General features: G+C 38.2%; 2 protein-coding genes across 2 annotated transcripts in view; both read left to right on the top strand.

The window, feature by feature from the left end:
* Window positions 1-642: 642 nt before the first annotated feature.
* LOC141899166 (homeobox protein MSX-2-like) lies at window positions 643-4808 on the top strand. Its single transcript, XM_074785322.1, has 2 exons — window positions 643-1156; window positions 4038-4808. The coding sequence occupies exons 1-2, from the start codon at window positions 643-645 to the stop codon at window positions 4454-4456; spliced, it is 933 nt and encodes a 310-aa protein (XP_074641423.1). The 3' UTR covers window positions 4457-4808.
* Window positions 4809-15652: 10844 nt separating this feature from the next.
* The window catches only part of LOC141898577 (KICSTOR complex protein SZT2-like), a 29432-nt gene continuing 27029 nt past the window's right edge, over window positions 15653-18055 (top strand). The window contains exons 1-9 of the mRNA XM_074784554.1: window positions 15653-15783; window positions 15948-16073; window positions 16170-16349; window positions 16454-16531; window positions 16606-16698; window positions 16782-16892; window positions 16996-17170; window positions 17525-17745; window positions 17840-17985. Coding sequence (XP_074640655.1) covers window positions 15748-15783; window positions 15948-16073; window positions 16170-16349; window positions 16454-16531; window positions 16606-16698; window positions 16782-16892; window positions 16996-17170; window positions 17525-17745; window positions 17840-17985 — 1166 coding nt within the window. The 5' untranslated portion in view covers window positions 15653-15747. The remainder of the gene's footprint in view (window positions 15784-15947; window positions 16074-16169; window positions 16350-16453; window positions 16532-16605; window positions 16699-16781; window positions 16893-16995; window positions 17171-17524; window positions 17746-17839; window positions 17986-18055) is intronic.

Here is an 18055-nt window from a genome sequence, read left to right as displayed (position 1 = left end):
ATTTGTAAAGAACCCAGGGCAGGACAGCGATACCGAGCCCCCAGTGGTGGAAGTCAGTTGGTCGTCTTTTGATGTCTACCGGGACATGGCGCCTTAGGTTCCATCGAGCTCGTCTGGTCTTTCTTTAAACTGACAAATAGCTCTTCAAAAGTATTGTCAGCGAATTAGTGTTAGAGTTAAACCACCTGCATAAAAACGTCATGCATGTGAATTATCCTTTGGCGATAGCCTATAATTCTATTGAACCACTTTTTATGAGCTCTTACAAACTGTGTTTATACTGAAGACATTATTTATGCTTGTACAACCCTCTGGCACTTCAGTAATTCACTGCAATAACATTGGTAATACGGCCGTCACTCTCAGCCAATCAGCGTCGCTTACTGGAGCAATTACCCGACTTCACAATGATACAATACGCTATAAGTGGCTGTTACCTATAAACAAACAATTTAACAGCTATTATCCCTCATTTAGCGGCTATCCAATTAAATCGAGCCTTCTTGTGACGTCAGTTCCGGTGTCAAAGAGAGTTCTCTCTTTATTATCCGGAGTAATCGGATGCCACAAATCAGTTTATGATCTTAGCGCCTGCTCGAAAGTTATCCACAGTCGTTGATTTTCACTCATAACTATCTCGCTATGACCGAAGAAGTTTCGCCCGCGACTACCGGGCTTTCTGGCGATCCTTGTGCTAAATCCGTGCCAGGAAGCGGCAAAGCCGACGTAGATATGAAGAGGACAAAAAGTCCAGCATCGCCAAACAGTCATCAAAAAGACAATAATTCTCATCACAAGGAAGTCCTATCATTTAGCGTGGACTCCATAATGTCCAGTAAAGGACCTTTCATTCCAAAGTGTAGATCGGAAAGTCGGACTCCTTCTCCAGTATTATCGGTATCCTCGTCAGTTTCATCGTCACCAGAAACAAGCCGGACTCTTACTTCGTTCACTGTGGATGGAATTTTAAGTAAACCGTCGACTAGTTTAAAACAATCTAACGGTGTCGAACCCGGTACGCTAGCAGCACCAATACCATGTTTATCAGTAGCGAATAGTCATTTTACAGCTCTGTCCCCGGACTCTGCTAAATGGGCGCAGGTAGCAGCAGCATTTCCATCTTGGTTATCCGCCGCATCTTCATTGTCTCAGAATAGTAAGTATTTGATATTCAATATTAAATATCTATTTTTTCAGCTGAAAATGTGAAAACTATTGCAAAAATCCGCTACTGCATGGTTTCAGAAGGAGAATCATAAATTGTTCATATCAAATGAATGATATAAATTTAGTCACTAATAACTAGAAAGCGATACCTTCGATAAGAAGTTAATGCATTTTATTATTTGTTAAAATCTGCGATAAGAAAACTGCACGAACACGAATATTACTAGTTCCGAAACTCGATAATGTTTACCATCAACACGGGAAACATTGGTTTAATTCATATGTTTGTTTTTAGTCGGTTTCAATTTAATCCTCTCGGTTTCTTAAGAGTTCGCTTGCGCTAAAGTTATTGTTATACAAATAAAACTTTATAGTAGGTAAGGGACAATTTTAGCCGTTCCAAATAACGAATACATAGGAATCAAATTTCACAAAGCGAACATAATATAATTGAAATGTATGTAAGAAGTATTGAAACATGTACAAGAAAGGATTCGAATAGAACTGGCTCGTGCGTTTTGTGTAATAATGCGGGCCTTTTGGTCGTCAAATTGATGAATTTTGACAAGTTAACTGTGTTAGGCTTATTGAAGCTTATCTTGTGGCGTCTTCCCATGCTGTGTGTACCAAAGTTGGCGCGTGGTCTCGTGTTATATAATCTATTACGTTTAGAATTAACGACCGCTGGTCGTCATTATCAGGTTACATTTTAAAACGTCTGGGCATCATTTGAATTCAACATTTATTACTTGGAGGAATGATCTATAGAAATCCTCCAACAAATCGAATTATAGAAAACTTTGAAGAATATGCTAAAATCTAGGCAATAGGTAGGCCTAACTGGTCAATATTTTCTCATAAATTCTTATTTTCTAAATTTTATTTCAGTCACTTCCGACGAGTTTGGGTCATTTCGATATGAAATAATTTTTGTAGTATGTTGAGTCGCGTTCAAAAAATGTCCACTCGTTGAAACGTGAATTTGGACATGAATTAATCAGTAGTTTTTATTCATATACCTCCGCGTTTATAACGAATGAATATTTTATAGGAAATTCCATCGTTTGGTGGCTCGACTTTTGGCGCCCTTTTAAAATCTGGCAATTAACCTTATGTCAGCACCTCCGGGCGCATCCTACAACCAAAACCAAACGCTATAAAATATTCAACAGTTTCAAACTCTAATAGATTGCATGCTCGCGTTATAAACCGAAGCAATTATCATAATAATTGATGTTAAGCGACCAATTGATTTGATAATGAACAATACATAATTAAATCCGGCGCCTTTGTACCGATGTAACGAAACTCGTGCGCGAACAATTTAAAGCCCTCACGGGGATTGAAGCTCCAATGCGTTGTAGATTCGGATTACGAATCAGAAGAATGCATTAACGCCAGTGTTTATAACGCCAATGATATCAGAATTAATAAATCTAAAGTAATTGGCTGTTGTTAGGAGCTGATATAGCCGAACCAGGGGTTATCAATGTTAGTAACTCTCTCGACGACTAATCGTCTATTTATCGGATATGATGGTTAAAAATCACACCGGTTATCTATAACCACAAAAACACCACGGCTCCGGTTTTGGCAGTTGTTATTTTTCATTGCCAGTTCGGAGTCATTGAGTCGCGTACGATTTTTACACAATCGGGTGTGAGAAATTAGGAAAGAAAACGGTCCCGAATTAATTCCAGGCTTATAAACCACTATGGGTTTTATTTCCGTGCTTGTATATGTTTAATATGATATGGCTCCGTACGTCTGAGGTGTATTTTGAAGTAAATGACGGGGTACCCGTCCAGAAAATTAATCGACGAGTTGATCTACCAGAACAACTGAATAGTGTTTTTTTTATGTTCACTTTGATTGACAAACACAATGTACAAATTTTTCAACCCCAAATCACAAAATAAAAAAAACCAAAGTTAATATCTACAATCGAGTTATTCGAAAGAATTTTATATCAATTTTATTTCTTTATCGTAGGCAGAGTTTATCTAAGACAAATTGCTCCAATTTGCGCAAAGACTACTACTTATACTTAAATTCTTATCGCCATATATAATGGCAATCGCTTTTTCGGGATATGAAAATATTTCTATTCGAAATTCATAGTACTCTTCGACTGAAAATAAGCGAGCATTTTTTTTTTTATGACGGAACTAGAATGAAATATTTTATTTACTAAACGTGTGGTAGCCATGTGGGTTGTAAATGTCTGATGGGGCGAGTCAGTTAGTCTGCGAACCGATATATTTATCTGATTACTTATCAATGATAAACACGTTATTAATACTTACCAGAGACAGAATATCAGTCATTAACTGTGACTCAATATTCATCTTCCGTATTTCATTGAAACAGATATAGATAAATGATGACATTTTCTTTTCAATGATAGGAGTCGCATATATGTACAATGACAGTGTCAATAGTTACTGAATGAATTCTCAATCTTTATATCTTTTAAAGTCATCGTTTCTTTGAATCCATGATCTTTTTTCCGTATACAAAAAATATATATTTACTCCTAATCCTTTGGCAGCATTTTGATGAGATGGGTGTAGGTTTAACCCATCATAGAACTTAGCGCTCCTTAAAGAAACATTTCCTTTGAAGGTCTAGAATAGTCGCCGCCCCTATTTTTATAGATATTACAATTTTATTATGCCGTTAGTTTGAATCATAAAAGAAAATCACAAACACGAATATTTCTCAATATATCGTCGTTAAAATGTCCATTAACTTCCCACCCTTTTGTAAGATGAATGATAGAATGTTGACTCATTGAAAATGTTCATATGAAGTTGTTTGTTTGATTTCTAACGATATTCAAAATGCTTATTTCACTTCTTTTGTTTTAGGAATAGCAGTGACGCCGCCGAGGATAAATCCTACAAAATGTACGTTGCGGAAACATAAAACCAACCGTAAACCGAGGACTCCGTTTACTACATCGCAACTTCTGGCGCTAGAGCGAAAATTCCGACAGAAACAATACCTATCAATTGCCGAAAGGGCGGAATTTTCTGCGTCTCTGAACTTAACGGAAACCCAAGTGAAGATCTGGTTTCAGAATCGTCGCGCTAAAGCAAAACGATTACACGAGGCGGAAATAGAGAAATTAAAGATGGCCGCTAAGCCGATGTTACCCCCGGCTCTCGGTATGGCATTCCCGAATGCGTTATACGCGGCCAGTTCTTTACAGCGTGGACAACTGGCAGGACTTCAATTTCCACCGTACGGATTGTATGCGTCGCATCCAACAGTGTATCATCATTGACAATGAATGACTTAGAAACAATGGATATTAGTTACTAAGGCCCGCCGATTGTTGAAAAGATTGATTTATCAGCTGTTAGTTTATTATGGCGACATTTGACAAAACACGAACGCTTGAACTTGGCGAACGATCGCAATAAACTGCGACAGATTTGATCTGCATTAGTTTTCTAAGGAAATCTTTCGTATCTACAAACCGATAGATCTGAAAATCATAGATTTATTTTTCGTCAAATTATATGTATCTCTACCTTCAATGTGTTCCTTAAAAGTATAGCACTAATCGGAATGTAAAAGATTACCGAAAAACTTCTAACAAACAATCTTGAGTTTCTGTGATATGTGCTAAACGATCCTGGATTTATTTGTAAATAATTCAAAATTGTTGTAAATGTTGTGAATATATATTAAACTATATCATAAAATGCATAACGATGTTTTAATCAAGTCTATTCATGATACGATTGTTTTTGGATGAATATTTTTCACAATTTCTTCATGAACCAAATCGCTATTAATTTTCTCTCAATTCGACAGTGTTTAAACGCAACGTTTACTTTAGTTCCGGTATTTCGGAGCTGGAGATGATTTTTTTTTGTTCACGAGGGTGTCAAATGGAGGCCAAATTTCCGTTGAGCTGTTATCGTGTATCGAACGTCGTCTCATTGTCTCCGTGTAAAACTCATTCAGGTTTTCAGAAGTTTGTTACAATCGGCTGCTCAGACGGCGGCTGAGTGTGGTATCGTACAAACGCCATACGTCCCAAGAAATCAATTTGTCAGTCAATTTTTCCCAGTTCACTCATTTACACTGTCTCTAGTGTATTATTAATGAGTGAAGTTAATTTACCGCATGATATCGCATCGGTACTAATCGTTTTTGTCTTCGTTAATGTTACGACTCAGATAAAATTTGCCGCCATTCCTCTGCCTGGGGTCAACGAGAAAATTAAATGGTTCATGTACAACTCATTTCATGCTTGTTAGAACTTTAGGATTGCAGATCCTTTCTCTCTCAGTATATACACGTATACTTAACGACGTAATACACAATTTTGCGCTTGCCTATATTTTTTCTGCACATGAAAGAACATAGAAAATATTTCAAAACTTTTTTGGTGGACTTCTTAGAAGGAAGCATAAAACGGTGAATGGGAATCGCTGGTGGACATATATTTTGACACGCTGTTTGAGAATATTGTATGATATGATGATAATGTATTCAGTTATTAGTAATAATGATATTTCGAATAATCACGCGACTGAAACTCGACGCCGACGTCACCAGTGAACCGCAAGTAACAAAACTGCGAATGTAGGAAGCTGTTTCTAATCATACGCACACGATATTGACATTATTTAGTATCGAACAATTTCCTTAAAAAAACAGGATGAATCCGATGTGTCGGGTTATAGAAACGTTTGAGTTTGTGTTCTGGGAAAGTTTAGTAGCAGACAAGGCGCCAGTAACAGCTCGGCTCCAATCAGATATAACACAAGTCGACTGTAATCCCTGCAAATTATTACCATGTCTTCCATTGGCGCATAGTTAATCCATTGATAACAGTAGCAGCAGCAGTTACAAGTAGACTATGAGTAAAAACTTTTTGCTGTAAAATAAACGACACAATAATTAGTCAGGCGATAACATTACCGGCTGTGTTGATTGAGTCCGTGTCGACAAGTAACGTAGAACTTCTACTACGAACTATTAGTTTTACGATAGTTTTCAGCTAGACTATCAAGGGGCATTTCTTTATTCAAAAAGAATAATTTTTTTCACACTGTTTGAAAAAAAAATCATATTCTATGAAAAATAAAACTCCTAACCGAATACTCGAAAAAGGATTCAAACCCAGGTTTCACTATTGCTGTATTGAGTTAGAATCATTGTCTGGTCATTCGTTGTATTGACTAGTCAATTGACCAGCTCTATTTACAAACAATATGATATATCAGCTCTGTATCAAATGCCCATCTTGCTTTCTTATTCAGACCAGGAATTTACAAAGACAGTTCATATATTATCGTATTGGGAAACTTTGATATGATTTAACATTCAGATCTTTCGGGGAAATGTGTCTCTTATTTCGAGGTGTAAGTTGTTGGAGCTGCAGTTTCTTCATCCAGAAACCAGCCGGCGTTGATGGCGCCTGTGGCAAGTGATGTCAGAGAGCTCATTACTAACGCAAGACACATGACTAAAAACATATTACCGACGACAGTGAAAGAATGATGAGAACCACTGATAATTGTAACGACATCGTTTTAATTGACAGTTTAAAGACAGTAAATGAGCTGCAAGATAGGATAATGTAATGAAAACTAATCAGAAATTCAGACGAGCAACTCAGATAGCGAATTCTTATTGAATTGGCGACATCTGTGAAACTGATAATAAAATGGCAATGTTTTACACTATTGTAAACTGAGATTCGTGTCACGTTTTACTGCTAACTGATTCTATTTCACACTGAAAAACAACAGTGTGTATAATTCAAGAGACGCCGATCTTGCTAGTGTTCAAATCAATTATCGTGTCATATCATACGTAATAAAAAATGCTACGTAAGTTTGCTGATCGTAGAAATAAAATCTTCGAATTAAATCTACCGCAAAATTTTAGTATTTTAGTTTTTTTAAAAAGTGAAACTTATCAAGAAAGTTGTCTCGCGAGTTACTGGGCGTTTAATTATGGTTTAACTTAATTATGTAATTCCAGATGTTGCGATTAGTTAAAATGCTAGCAGATGTTTATTTGCTAGTTTATATCATATCAAATATTAGTCGACGCAGATTGTTTAATTAAAATATTTATAAATAAAGACGTAATAGTTAAACAGCATATATATGAGTGAAGTTAATAAGCTCTATACTGCACTAGCAGACAGCTGGGTGTAGGGTAGATTAGAATGTAAATAGTTAGATGGTTAATTAGTCGATCAAACCTTTTACCTGGTTGCAAATGATAACGTTAACGGTACGTTAATTACTCTGAACACATACAGATTTACAGCGCTTTTACGGCCCTTTTAGAAGAACGTGCAGCAAAGTAACCTAAGTGGTCCATATATTGTAAACATTGAGGTCTATCAGTATATTTTGGTAGAAGAAATAATGATAAAGACCTGACGTGTGATATCTTTGTGCGTTGGCTCAGATTTGAATAAATTAGTAAATGAAACTGAGAAGGAATTTGATAGAAAAAACGCTCATTCGGCGACCTTTCGTGTAACCCCCGTGCGTAAAGAACGTCACTACTTACCAATAAATCTCACGTCTATAAACCAAATCAATAACGAAATTAATTAAAGAGAGGAAACACTTTCTTCTATCAGATAAAGTTTTCATTTTCTGTGAACGCGGCGAGCCGTCTTGCAAAGATTTCGCAGAGGATAACTGCTGCTAAATATGCAGCCACTTCATTGTGATGCATTAAGCTTCAAAAAGCCGTAATATGTCTCCGGGACAATAGTCGCTCAGCCGATACCGGATCAACCAACAGATAAAACCACCATTCGACTAGGATTTAATTTGATTCCCGAGTTCGTATCGCCACCGTCTTTTACTGGCAACCGGAATCGATAAGAAGAGAGAAGTCCTTCTTATCAGTTGCGTATTGCTGGGATGGCTTATCTGTGAATATTTAAATAATAAATTTGTAATTTATTCTCTCCCATTAGCTGATAAGAACGCCGAAGTTAATTCGACGCTCACAATCCCGCCCCGTCGTCTTTTATACGACTAGAATCGAATTTCCTCGCCGAGGCAATTTCTTCTACTATTTCTTATCGATAGAAGAATGATTTCGTCTTAATTTCCTGCGCGATAGTCGAATCGTTATTGCCAACATCACGAGGTGCCGATTTGCAATTTTATGAGGCAACCACGAAGCTGTCGGATCAGCACGAAGGTTCTATCATCTCGATGGAGTAATACTGCAGTTAGTGCTCGTTTAGTGAAATATTGGTAATTGGGCTAAAGCTACATGACTTATCACAAGCGACTGTAATAAATCTGCTGAACCAATCACAGGCGTCACGCTGAGCAATGATTTCTTTCGACCAATATTGAGCGCGCAATAACCGTGAAGTAATATCGAATTTATTAAACGCTTATCTGAAATTAATTCGCGATGATTTCAATGGAATTGTCGGTAAAACTGCGGGCGAGCATGAACGACCGATAACAACAAGTCATTGGTCAAAGATAATGATATACCCGCTGTTTTACTGCACATCTATAACTCTTATATTGAAAACTACTAAACGAGTTTTCATTCTCTATGTTTATGTTTGTAAAGCTGTTTGTGGTTTCTTCGCTCCTCTTAAACAGGATCCAGTTCTACAGTTCTGTGTTCGGATTTGATTCAGAGTTAATTCATTGAAATCTCAACTCGCTCAGATTTAACTCTAACTCATAACAGAGGAACTGACTTCTAAAAATGAACCTGATTTTAACTCGAGTTGACTCTAACTCACAACTGTCGAACGGGGTTCGGAGTTTATTTAAGAATGCGATACGTGCGCTGTTGAATGTGCGTGGATTATTTCTATTCACGTCCCCGGGGAATGAAAAAGAAATTTTTCTTTCTCGGATTTCTTTTTTCGTTCTCTCGGCGACCATATCGACGTAACGAGGATTTTACTGGCGAAATTAACAGACGCAATTACTAGGTGTCGAATCATTAGTTAAGTTACGCACCGTAGCGGACCTGATAACTTGAGATAGCGCCAACTAGTCCATACGTAAATCAACCGCCATCGGAAAACGCGACGCTAAACCTATGGCCCATAAAATCTACGATCTTCTTGCACTTAACCTTACGGCATCTTGGCTTGTTTGGTTCATTGAGCTCGCTTCGCTTGGAAGCCAGCATGTAATCAAATAGGTCCCTGTGCGAATTCTGCGAAATTAAAGATTTATTTCGTTTTGGATCCTATGCGCATTGAGTGCGGCCCGGTAATTGCTAGCGTTTATTGCTACTAATCTTTGATTGCATAAAACGATTCGAAAATGTCACCGGGAAGAAAAGGAATTAGTTTTGCAGGGCGCTTTACAGCGTCTTGTATTTGCTGATAAGCGGGCTCCAGACACCGATCATACTGGTTACAATAGCATTCACTTCTCAGGCGGCTGGTCGCCCCGCATCGGTGTCAAACTTACTGCGACGGGTTGGTGCAACGTAGGTCATTTGTCAAAATCTCGCTTCAGATAAGATGACATGTTTTTGGAGCAATGTGGATTGGTAACTGAGCTGGAAACACGTGGAGCCACCGCCGGAGACCTGGGAGGGGCCAGTCTTCAATAAAACATGTCAAAAATACTAAATACAATTCCACTATACATGTATAGTGACAGCTATAAGAAATAAGAAATTACTAAAGCGAACAGAAAATGTTTCTGGTCCGATGAAAACAGACAGCGAGGTGTATCAGGTCATTCCCACGAGAACTGGGCCCAGACCTAACCGGCACCATTGAAAACAAAACGTTATGCCACTGGTCCAAAAAGATAATGAAACATACGAAGACGCTTTCCGGATCTAAAGAAAATGCACGATCTTAGCACATGGCACAGACTACCGAAAAAAATGTCCCTGAAAAAGATTTCTAAATTCGCCAATGAAAGACCCAGATGGGAGATGATTGGTCAAAATTGATGTCTGTGACCTACATCTCTACCATATACCGATCTTTATTTCATTTTCCCGCGTTAATTTTCGAAACAGTTCCCGTATCGCGATGACGCGCCTCCGGTGATGATTGATAAATTAATCACGAATTACTATCGATAGGAGCCTACCTTTTATTCTTAAATACGAATATTTCAGCAAGGATGCTAGGCTAAAATATCTGTGTTTCCGGATTACTCTTATTATATACACTTATGTTCAGGATAGTAAGATTTTTCCGTACGTATGTTAAGAATGAACAAAACTTTTCTCTCCATATTTCTTGGATCGCACGACAGTTTTACTGCCGTGCATTTATAATATCTACCGCTAGATTGTGATCGTTATTTTGTCAAAGCGAAGCGTCAGATCGCTATCTTATCGCCTGTTTTTTTTAGATGTATATACAATAAGGTGTACTTACTGAAGTATAATTACGTTCTAGGGCCGCAGACGTGCTATGAATTTTGATGAGATTAAGGCCGACCGTTCGCGCATAAATTTATCTCAATTCTTCGACATATGGATAAGGGCAAGGAGCGACAAAATAGATGCGATAAGATCTCTTGTTTGAATCGCTCTGGGCAAATTACAGGGTTGTAAAGTTTGAAACCGAAATTTATTGTGGCGTGAAATACTAAGCATTCATCAGAAAACAACGGCCTTTAGAAATCTGTATTGGTGTGTATGAAAAAGCCTCGAAGATTAATGAGGCAAACTTTAGCTAACTTGTTATTATTCGAAACCGATTGAAAAATTGGTGGAAATTTGTAAATGTTTATTGTTGTGTTGTGCTAGCCGAGCGCGTCTACGCGGCACCAAACTGAGCGGGTTTCTATTCACTAACCCTCACACTGCAATGACTCGAGAACAGTTTGCCTCGTAATTTATGCGATATTTGTTACGGCTTGAACGAGTCTCTAGAATTACAATTCTGTCCAGCAATTTTTTCCCGTCGAAAACCGTAGCTACCATTTATCCCTGACTATAAGTGGCCCATTGTAACGACAATCACGGACCCTTATCCGATCAATTCATGTATAATTGGTTTAATTCCTTAACATTTCATTCCTGTTGAATACGCGGAGTCAAAATCATGAGCGCCTAAAGGGCTTCCCAAACGCTCTGTCGAGATAATTTCAATACAATTTAATGGAGGAGTTAACAATTATAATAATACAAATGATACATGGTAGTTTTGGAGACGCGGAGGCATACTACACGTCGAGACTCTTCACTAATCAAATCGAGCATGAATATATGATTATTTTAATGAGAGGGTATCAATTACCGAAGTTTCTGAACCGGTATTTAAATCTAGCCGTCTCGTATAGACGTGTCTGCTAGTTCTCCAAATATAAAGACGGTTTTACTTTGAAGTTTTTCCTAGTAATGCATCCAATCTCTAGTGTGAGAACAACTAAATAAAAGACTCAATTCTATATCTCTTAATTTCTGATTTTTTCAAAAGTCTATTCTTTTCACATTTTAGTCACGATAGCTACGAAAAGGAAATATTCGTATCATTGTTAAGATACATTTAAAACTTTTCATCCCAACTTCAAAACGTTCGGGTTGTGGATGGTGTTTATATATGCTATATACAAGCACAAAGCCTTGGAGCAGTAGAATTTGGTCACTACCCGGACAGCCTACTGACGTGCAATTGAGATTTCGTGCGATTGCAATTAAAATTCAATTGTAAACGGCTTCAATTGAAATCTAAGGCACAACGGGAGTTCCGATGTCGATGTTTAATCACGTGGAATAGGAACAATGATTTGACCGAATGTCCTGTATTTCTGAAAAGTCTCCAATAACAGGGTAATTAGCGCTGTCCGTGCCAGTAATAAAGGCGCCCTACCAAACGCGAACGGGCGAACTGTATGTGTATAAAGTTTTCATTATAATCCCATTAATAAGTAAATGTAAAGAATCGTTTTCGATTCAATTACAGTCACAATAATCTCATAGCCGCTCGATTACGCCTGCAATACACGCGCCGGAAGTAGTGATAAGCCTGGAGAAATAATCACGTGGTTAGCATGGCTACTCAGAACATCCGGTTTGTGTCATTTATGCAATTTAGAGCATTGTACGCGAAACGCTGTGCCTTCAAATTGACTATTACCAATTTCTTACAGAACTAATAGCACCTAATGAGATAATATGGCTATAAAGAAAGCAATATCGCAGTCGAATCCAATATCGGTTACTTCATGCGGAGAGAAAGTTCATATTAGCCCCGATTCGGTAAACTGAAATCTGAATTGATTGTGTGCTTAGCATTAAGCGTTGTAATAATGAATGTTTCATGGTAGGATCACTTAACTGCGTTTAGAAAATCAAATAATCTCATAATTACTGCACGAGAAGCAATTTTAAAACTTGAACAAATAACGCACGATTGCTCTTTGAGAGAAATAGAGCCGTAATTTTCAATGAATAGCTGTATTTAAGGAAGTCATATCCCACTGAGTTTGGAAGTAATAAAGCAACCGATAATAGTTTTATATGAGCTTGACGGCTATTCGCTCTCAAAGGTGAGCTTCCGTAAATTAGATGTTCACAATCGCTCATTACTAAAAAAAAATCGTGTGTTTATTTGGAGCGCCGAATCTGAGCATTACAGAATTCTCTTCGAAAGAATGTTCGCGAAAACCCAACTGATTCCATTTTCAATCTCGTCTCAAAACGTTTATGTCTTTTAATGTTTTACGAGTAAAAATCATTCCATTCACACAACTTCTTTATCCTCAACGTTTCATACCGAAAGTTAAAGCGATTCTTTATATTCTGGGAAACAATGCATATGACGATGAAATTCATTATTTTGATTAAGTGCTGGAGAGTATATGCACGGAGTCGATGGTATAGGTGAGTTTTGATTCTGAGATTGTAAAGTGTTTTACAAGCGACTAATTCGTTATCTATCCATCAATCAACAACCGCAAAATAAGCTTCAGTCGAGAAATGATGTATCTGTTTTTTTTATACGAATGTTACAAACAGCAGGATGGAGCCAGGTTATTCTAACCTCCCGTCGCCGACACGTGGAGATCAGGGTCTCTCAGACGAGTCGCTACAGCTACTTCCATTTATCTTACCTCAGCTATGAGTTGATGACATGTTAAACAAACTGTTTACCTATCTAGTTACCCCTGATGAGAATTAAACAAACTCACGCCAACATCTGTTTATAAACAAGGCATACACCGAGACCAGAAAATTGTTTCATATATTTAGTGCGCAGCTTGAAGATAACGGTAGCTAATTGTGATTCTAGTAATTATGCGTTTGTAAGACGCCACGCAAAGTATACAGTCATTAGTAATAAATATTGCCGCGCGAACAGACTCACGGACGTCGAGGTTCAAACCGGCGCATCGCCTACCGAACGGGTACACACGAATTTGTTGACCGAAACTGTAAATCAGACCAAATAAACAAAATACTGGCGACTCTTGTGATATTTTGTATCGCTGTGTTCGCTGTATGCGGGTCGAGATCAAACCTGTCCCAGTCTAGCTTAATAACACCAGCGCACCTCCCTGCGACAATAATACACAACTACCGGTACATGGCCGTCACAGACTATTCACATCCAGATTCAGCTGCAATAAATGGTTCCTTTTTTCGTCTCTATTTATTTTAAGGAAAATTTTATTTTGTAAAAGGAAGAAACTGGCGTAAATCCTCTCATTCTTTTCATTATCATTTGATACGTTTCTGATCGCGTTGCGCAATTCCACGATTTCATTCTTAAATATTTTTCTTTAAACATAACAGCAATTTGAAAACGCTTTTTCTGTAGAAATGTTTTAACTGCAAGCTTGAACGATGAAAGTAACTTTCTGCCCGACCGTTCTTATGTTATAACAAATCGTGCGCGCATACATTCCTGTGAAGTCGGAAGATGCCAACTAGCTGGCGCCATGCTTGTCATGGTACATAATTGCCCCATTAGAAATGCAGATTGTTTGAAGTTATTTAACTAATCGATGAGCAATGTAACTGCGCGCCAGTAGTTTTATTACTGCGATAACTAATCAGTTAAAGGCGGGAAAAAGAATTAACAGACAGTTTTTTTCAATCGAACGACGAAAAAGAGTTCCGCAGTCCATAAAAATTCCGGTGGAGTTTGTAAACTTTATTTTCTAAAAGCTGAATATTTTTAGGATAAACAACAAAACTTTTTTCTTTTCCAAAACGCTCGCGATAGGGTCTACAATAATTGCTGGTGATACTGAGTTTATGTTCCTCTTCGTACAGACGAGTTTCAGACATCGTGGCTGTAGAAATGAGTATTTTTGTAGGTGGCGACACAAAGACGCCAGACTAGACACATATAGCACCGATCTGTCTAATTAACCCGTACAACATAATCGCTGAGGAGCAATAACTACTTAACCTTTAGTAACAACTGTTACTATTTACCAACATCGTGGTAGAATCCTACGACTTATGCGAATCACTGGGTCTACGTCGGCACCCAAGCAATTGCTTATTACGGCTCTCGGTTCCACTGAGCTGAGAGTAAAATTTCAACTTCAGTTTTTCACCCTGAAACATTGGAAATGTTTCTCGATCCAGGTTCAGGAGGTCGATTCGTTAGTTGGATGGATGCAACTGGCCGCAGTAAGTTTCCGACACTGACGCTTGCTCCTGCGCAAGGCCCATTTACTTGCCCGGTCATTCGAGACATCCTTTATTCCGACCCGGTACATCGCGCCAGATCGCACGGCAAATAAGGTGATACAGGACCCGGAATGTTTCGAAGCGCATAAATTCATTCAGGGCTTTTCGAACAGTGTCGGACGGAGCGGTGTCCCTAGTGCGGCAGTTCGACAGGGGCAAAGTAGTAGCAGTGCGACAACTGATGATGGCCGCAATCGATGGTTAAGGCCCAGTGTCAGACCTGGTCGATTGTGGCAATCGAGGGTAAGAACTGATGTTGTCGGTAAAACCGTGCAATCGAGGGTTTAGGAGCGGTGTCGGCCGAGCTGCTTGTGGCAATCGAGGGTTTAGGAGCGGTGTCGGAGCTGATCGCGACAATCGAGGGAGCCGGCATAAAGTGGTTGCCAAAGTGGGTTTCGAACTTATGTCGATTCTCTCGTCAGAAGTTTCGTGGTTATTCGACTATTGGTTCCCAGAATACCCTGCCCAAAAAATGGCAAATTATCCGTTCTTAATAAAACTAATGCAATATTCAAAAGATAACGATACCAAACCAAAACGCGCACTGGGTAGTACCTGCTACCAGATTGACTCCAAAGGTATGTCAGCTTATCGCTTCTTACCATACAATTCATGTCACGAATGCAACCAATCTTTTTTTCTGAAAAAAAAAGCAATCGAGTACGAAATGGAAGCGCACGTTGTCTTTTTCGGTGTTGCCGAGCTTCTGGTCCGGGCGTAATGGTGCGCCTTGTCCGAGGCGCGTTCCGAAACTTTCAACTCTTAGATCCGCGTTTTAACGTTTACTCTACACAAACACTAGACGGCGCGCCAAGACAAAATGTCGATTTTGACAAGTTTCACGGTCTGGTTTGGTTTATTATGGAAATGTGTTTTCAGAACTGTTAAATTGAATAATTGATATTCACATGGGACAGAGTGATGGCGGAGAATGAGGTTAAACCACCTGAAACTGAAGTACGTATTGTCAATCAAATGCCAATGTCTTAAAACTGATTTGTTTAACTGACTGACAACTGACACTGACAGTTCACCACACCAGCACTGGCCCTGGCAGCAGAGACACTGTTTGTTGCGAACTGCTGAAAGGAGAGATTATTGTATTGATGATATATTTACAGGTTGTCGAAGCAGGTCATGTGTACCTGTTAATGAAAAAAGAATATCGTATATCGAGGAATATAAGAGCGGCATGGTTCTTCAAACATCTCAACACAAATCTAGATTTTATACCTGATAAACCTCTTGTAAGTTATAATTAACTCTGTCTATAGTTTTATGGATGTGTTATGTATATTTGTCGCACCGAAGAGGCCTAGAAAATTTTCCTTGAATATTTTCAGGATGAACACAAAGATGAACTCAGTATATTATCGATATTACCGAAAGAGCCGATCAAAATCACTCCGAATAATGATAAGAAATATCGATATCGTTTGACGCCGTCGACCATCGTGACGTTTCTCGCTAGAAAATATCGATTTGTATTCGCTCTTGATTTGAGTCCGTCGGTGGCATGCGTCGTAAGTACTTGAGAGAAATATTTCTTTTCATATTTTGTATCATATTTAGGAATTCTAAGATGTTGATAGATTTCATATAATGATATGGATGTTTATACATTTAGGATATAAAGTCTGGGGATGTTCTGATATCGCAAGCGTTTAAAGCGTTAAAGAATGTTATACGCGGTATTGTGCAATCGGTAAGAATTTATTGAAGTCTCAAACAGAATTCTAAATCAATAGAAATAATCGACGTATCTATTTTTGTTTTTAGTTTTGTATACCAGCGTGTAATATGGTATATAAACCACTATTATACGTTACAGTGATTGCCTATACTCCTTTAGTTTCACCTAAAATACATCAGGTCTGTATTAATACATCTCGTCTTCGTATTCCAACAATTATTTTCGTAGAGCTCTTGCTATGAATTTGATAAAACTCATTTAGGTGTTAGTTCAAGGCTACATTCTGACCCGCAACAATGTTGAAGAATTTCTAGCACACGTGCACCACCTATTGGACCGATTTGAGAACTGTTGCGCTATGAAACTAGCTGAAGTTTTACCGGGAGATGATCCAGATGTAAGTTTTTCGATGCCTACCGCACGTTACCGCGGATAATTAAGCGAACCTGAAGATTTGATATGATATATTTTGCTAGATGTTTGACGATGAGGACGATCAGATTATTACTGGAGGTTTATTCGATGATCTGATTGAAAGACCCGAATCGCCGAAAGAAGCTATTAAGATCATCACACCGGATGCAGGCTTCGTAAACATGCTGCGATACAGTATCTTAGCTCTACAATTGTTACCGGAAAATTCTAGCGCAGGTTCCTTGTCACTTATATCACATATTCATTCATTCTCATCATACTAACTTAAAGCTTATTATTCCTATGAGGCTCTAAAGCGCTTTACATAGAATTTGAAAATCAAGATGGAGTTGCACCTTACATGCTGAATAAAACAGACACAAGTCAAATATCAACTAAATTTCTTTGATGAAAACGAGTTTTTAAAGCATGCTTTAAATCATTAACACACTACAGGCCAAGGTGCAGTTTTATGGAAAAGTTTAAGGTTTACCAGTATTACTGTTACACCAAAAATGTGAGTTAAACTTTTTTGTGAAACTGGGCCCAGAACCTTAAATAACTGGTATCTTACTGTTGTAATTATTGTAGGAATAGTAGTAATCACCGATGGTAGAATAAGTGTACCGGATACGATGGTATTCGAAGGATTAATGTCACAACTCAGACGATCGACTGTAGCTTGTTCATTCGTACAGATCAGTGATAATAATCCGACGTCTTGTGGTTTCGGTGACGTACCCTATACAGAATTGATGCAGTTCATTGCGACTGCAACGTTTGGAGCTTACCTCGCGTCCAGTCGACCAGTGGTACCTACATTTTCAGCATCTATCCACTTCATTGACTTTCTTCTTTCAAAGAAGAATTCGCTGTTTAATCTGTTGTATATTTGTTTATTTGAAGGTTGAAAGTGAAGATAAAGTAATGAATGTGTTTCATCGAGCCCTGTTCACTTGGAACTTTCAGAAAGGATTAGAAGGATTTAAAATTGATAATCTTAAACACAATACAAGTGATGAATTCAGCGAAGATTTAGCCGTCATCAACAGGTATAATTTTACTCCACATCGATTCGGTTTTATGAGTTTATTATGAATAAAAGGTTTTTTGGTGTGTTTC

Source organism: Tubulanus polymorphus, chromosome 2 (genome assembly GCF_964204645.1).
Source record: "Tubulanus polymorphus chromosome 2, tnTubPoly1.2, whole genome shotgun sequence".
Taxonomy (NCBI): domain Eukaryota; kingdom Metazoa; phylum Nemertea; class Palaeonemertea; order Tubulaniformes; family Tubulanidae; genus Tubulanus; species Tubulanus polymorphus.
This window is presented reverse-complemented; position numbering and strand designations above follow the sequence as displayed.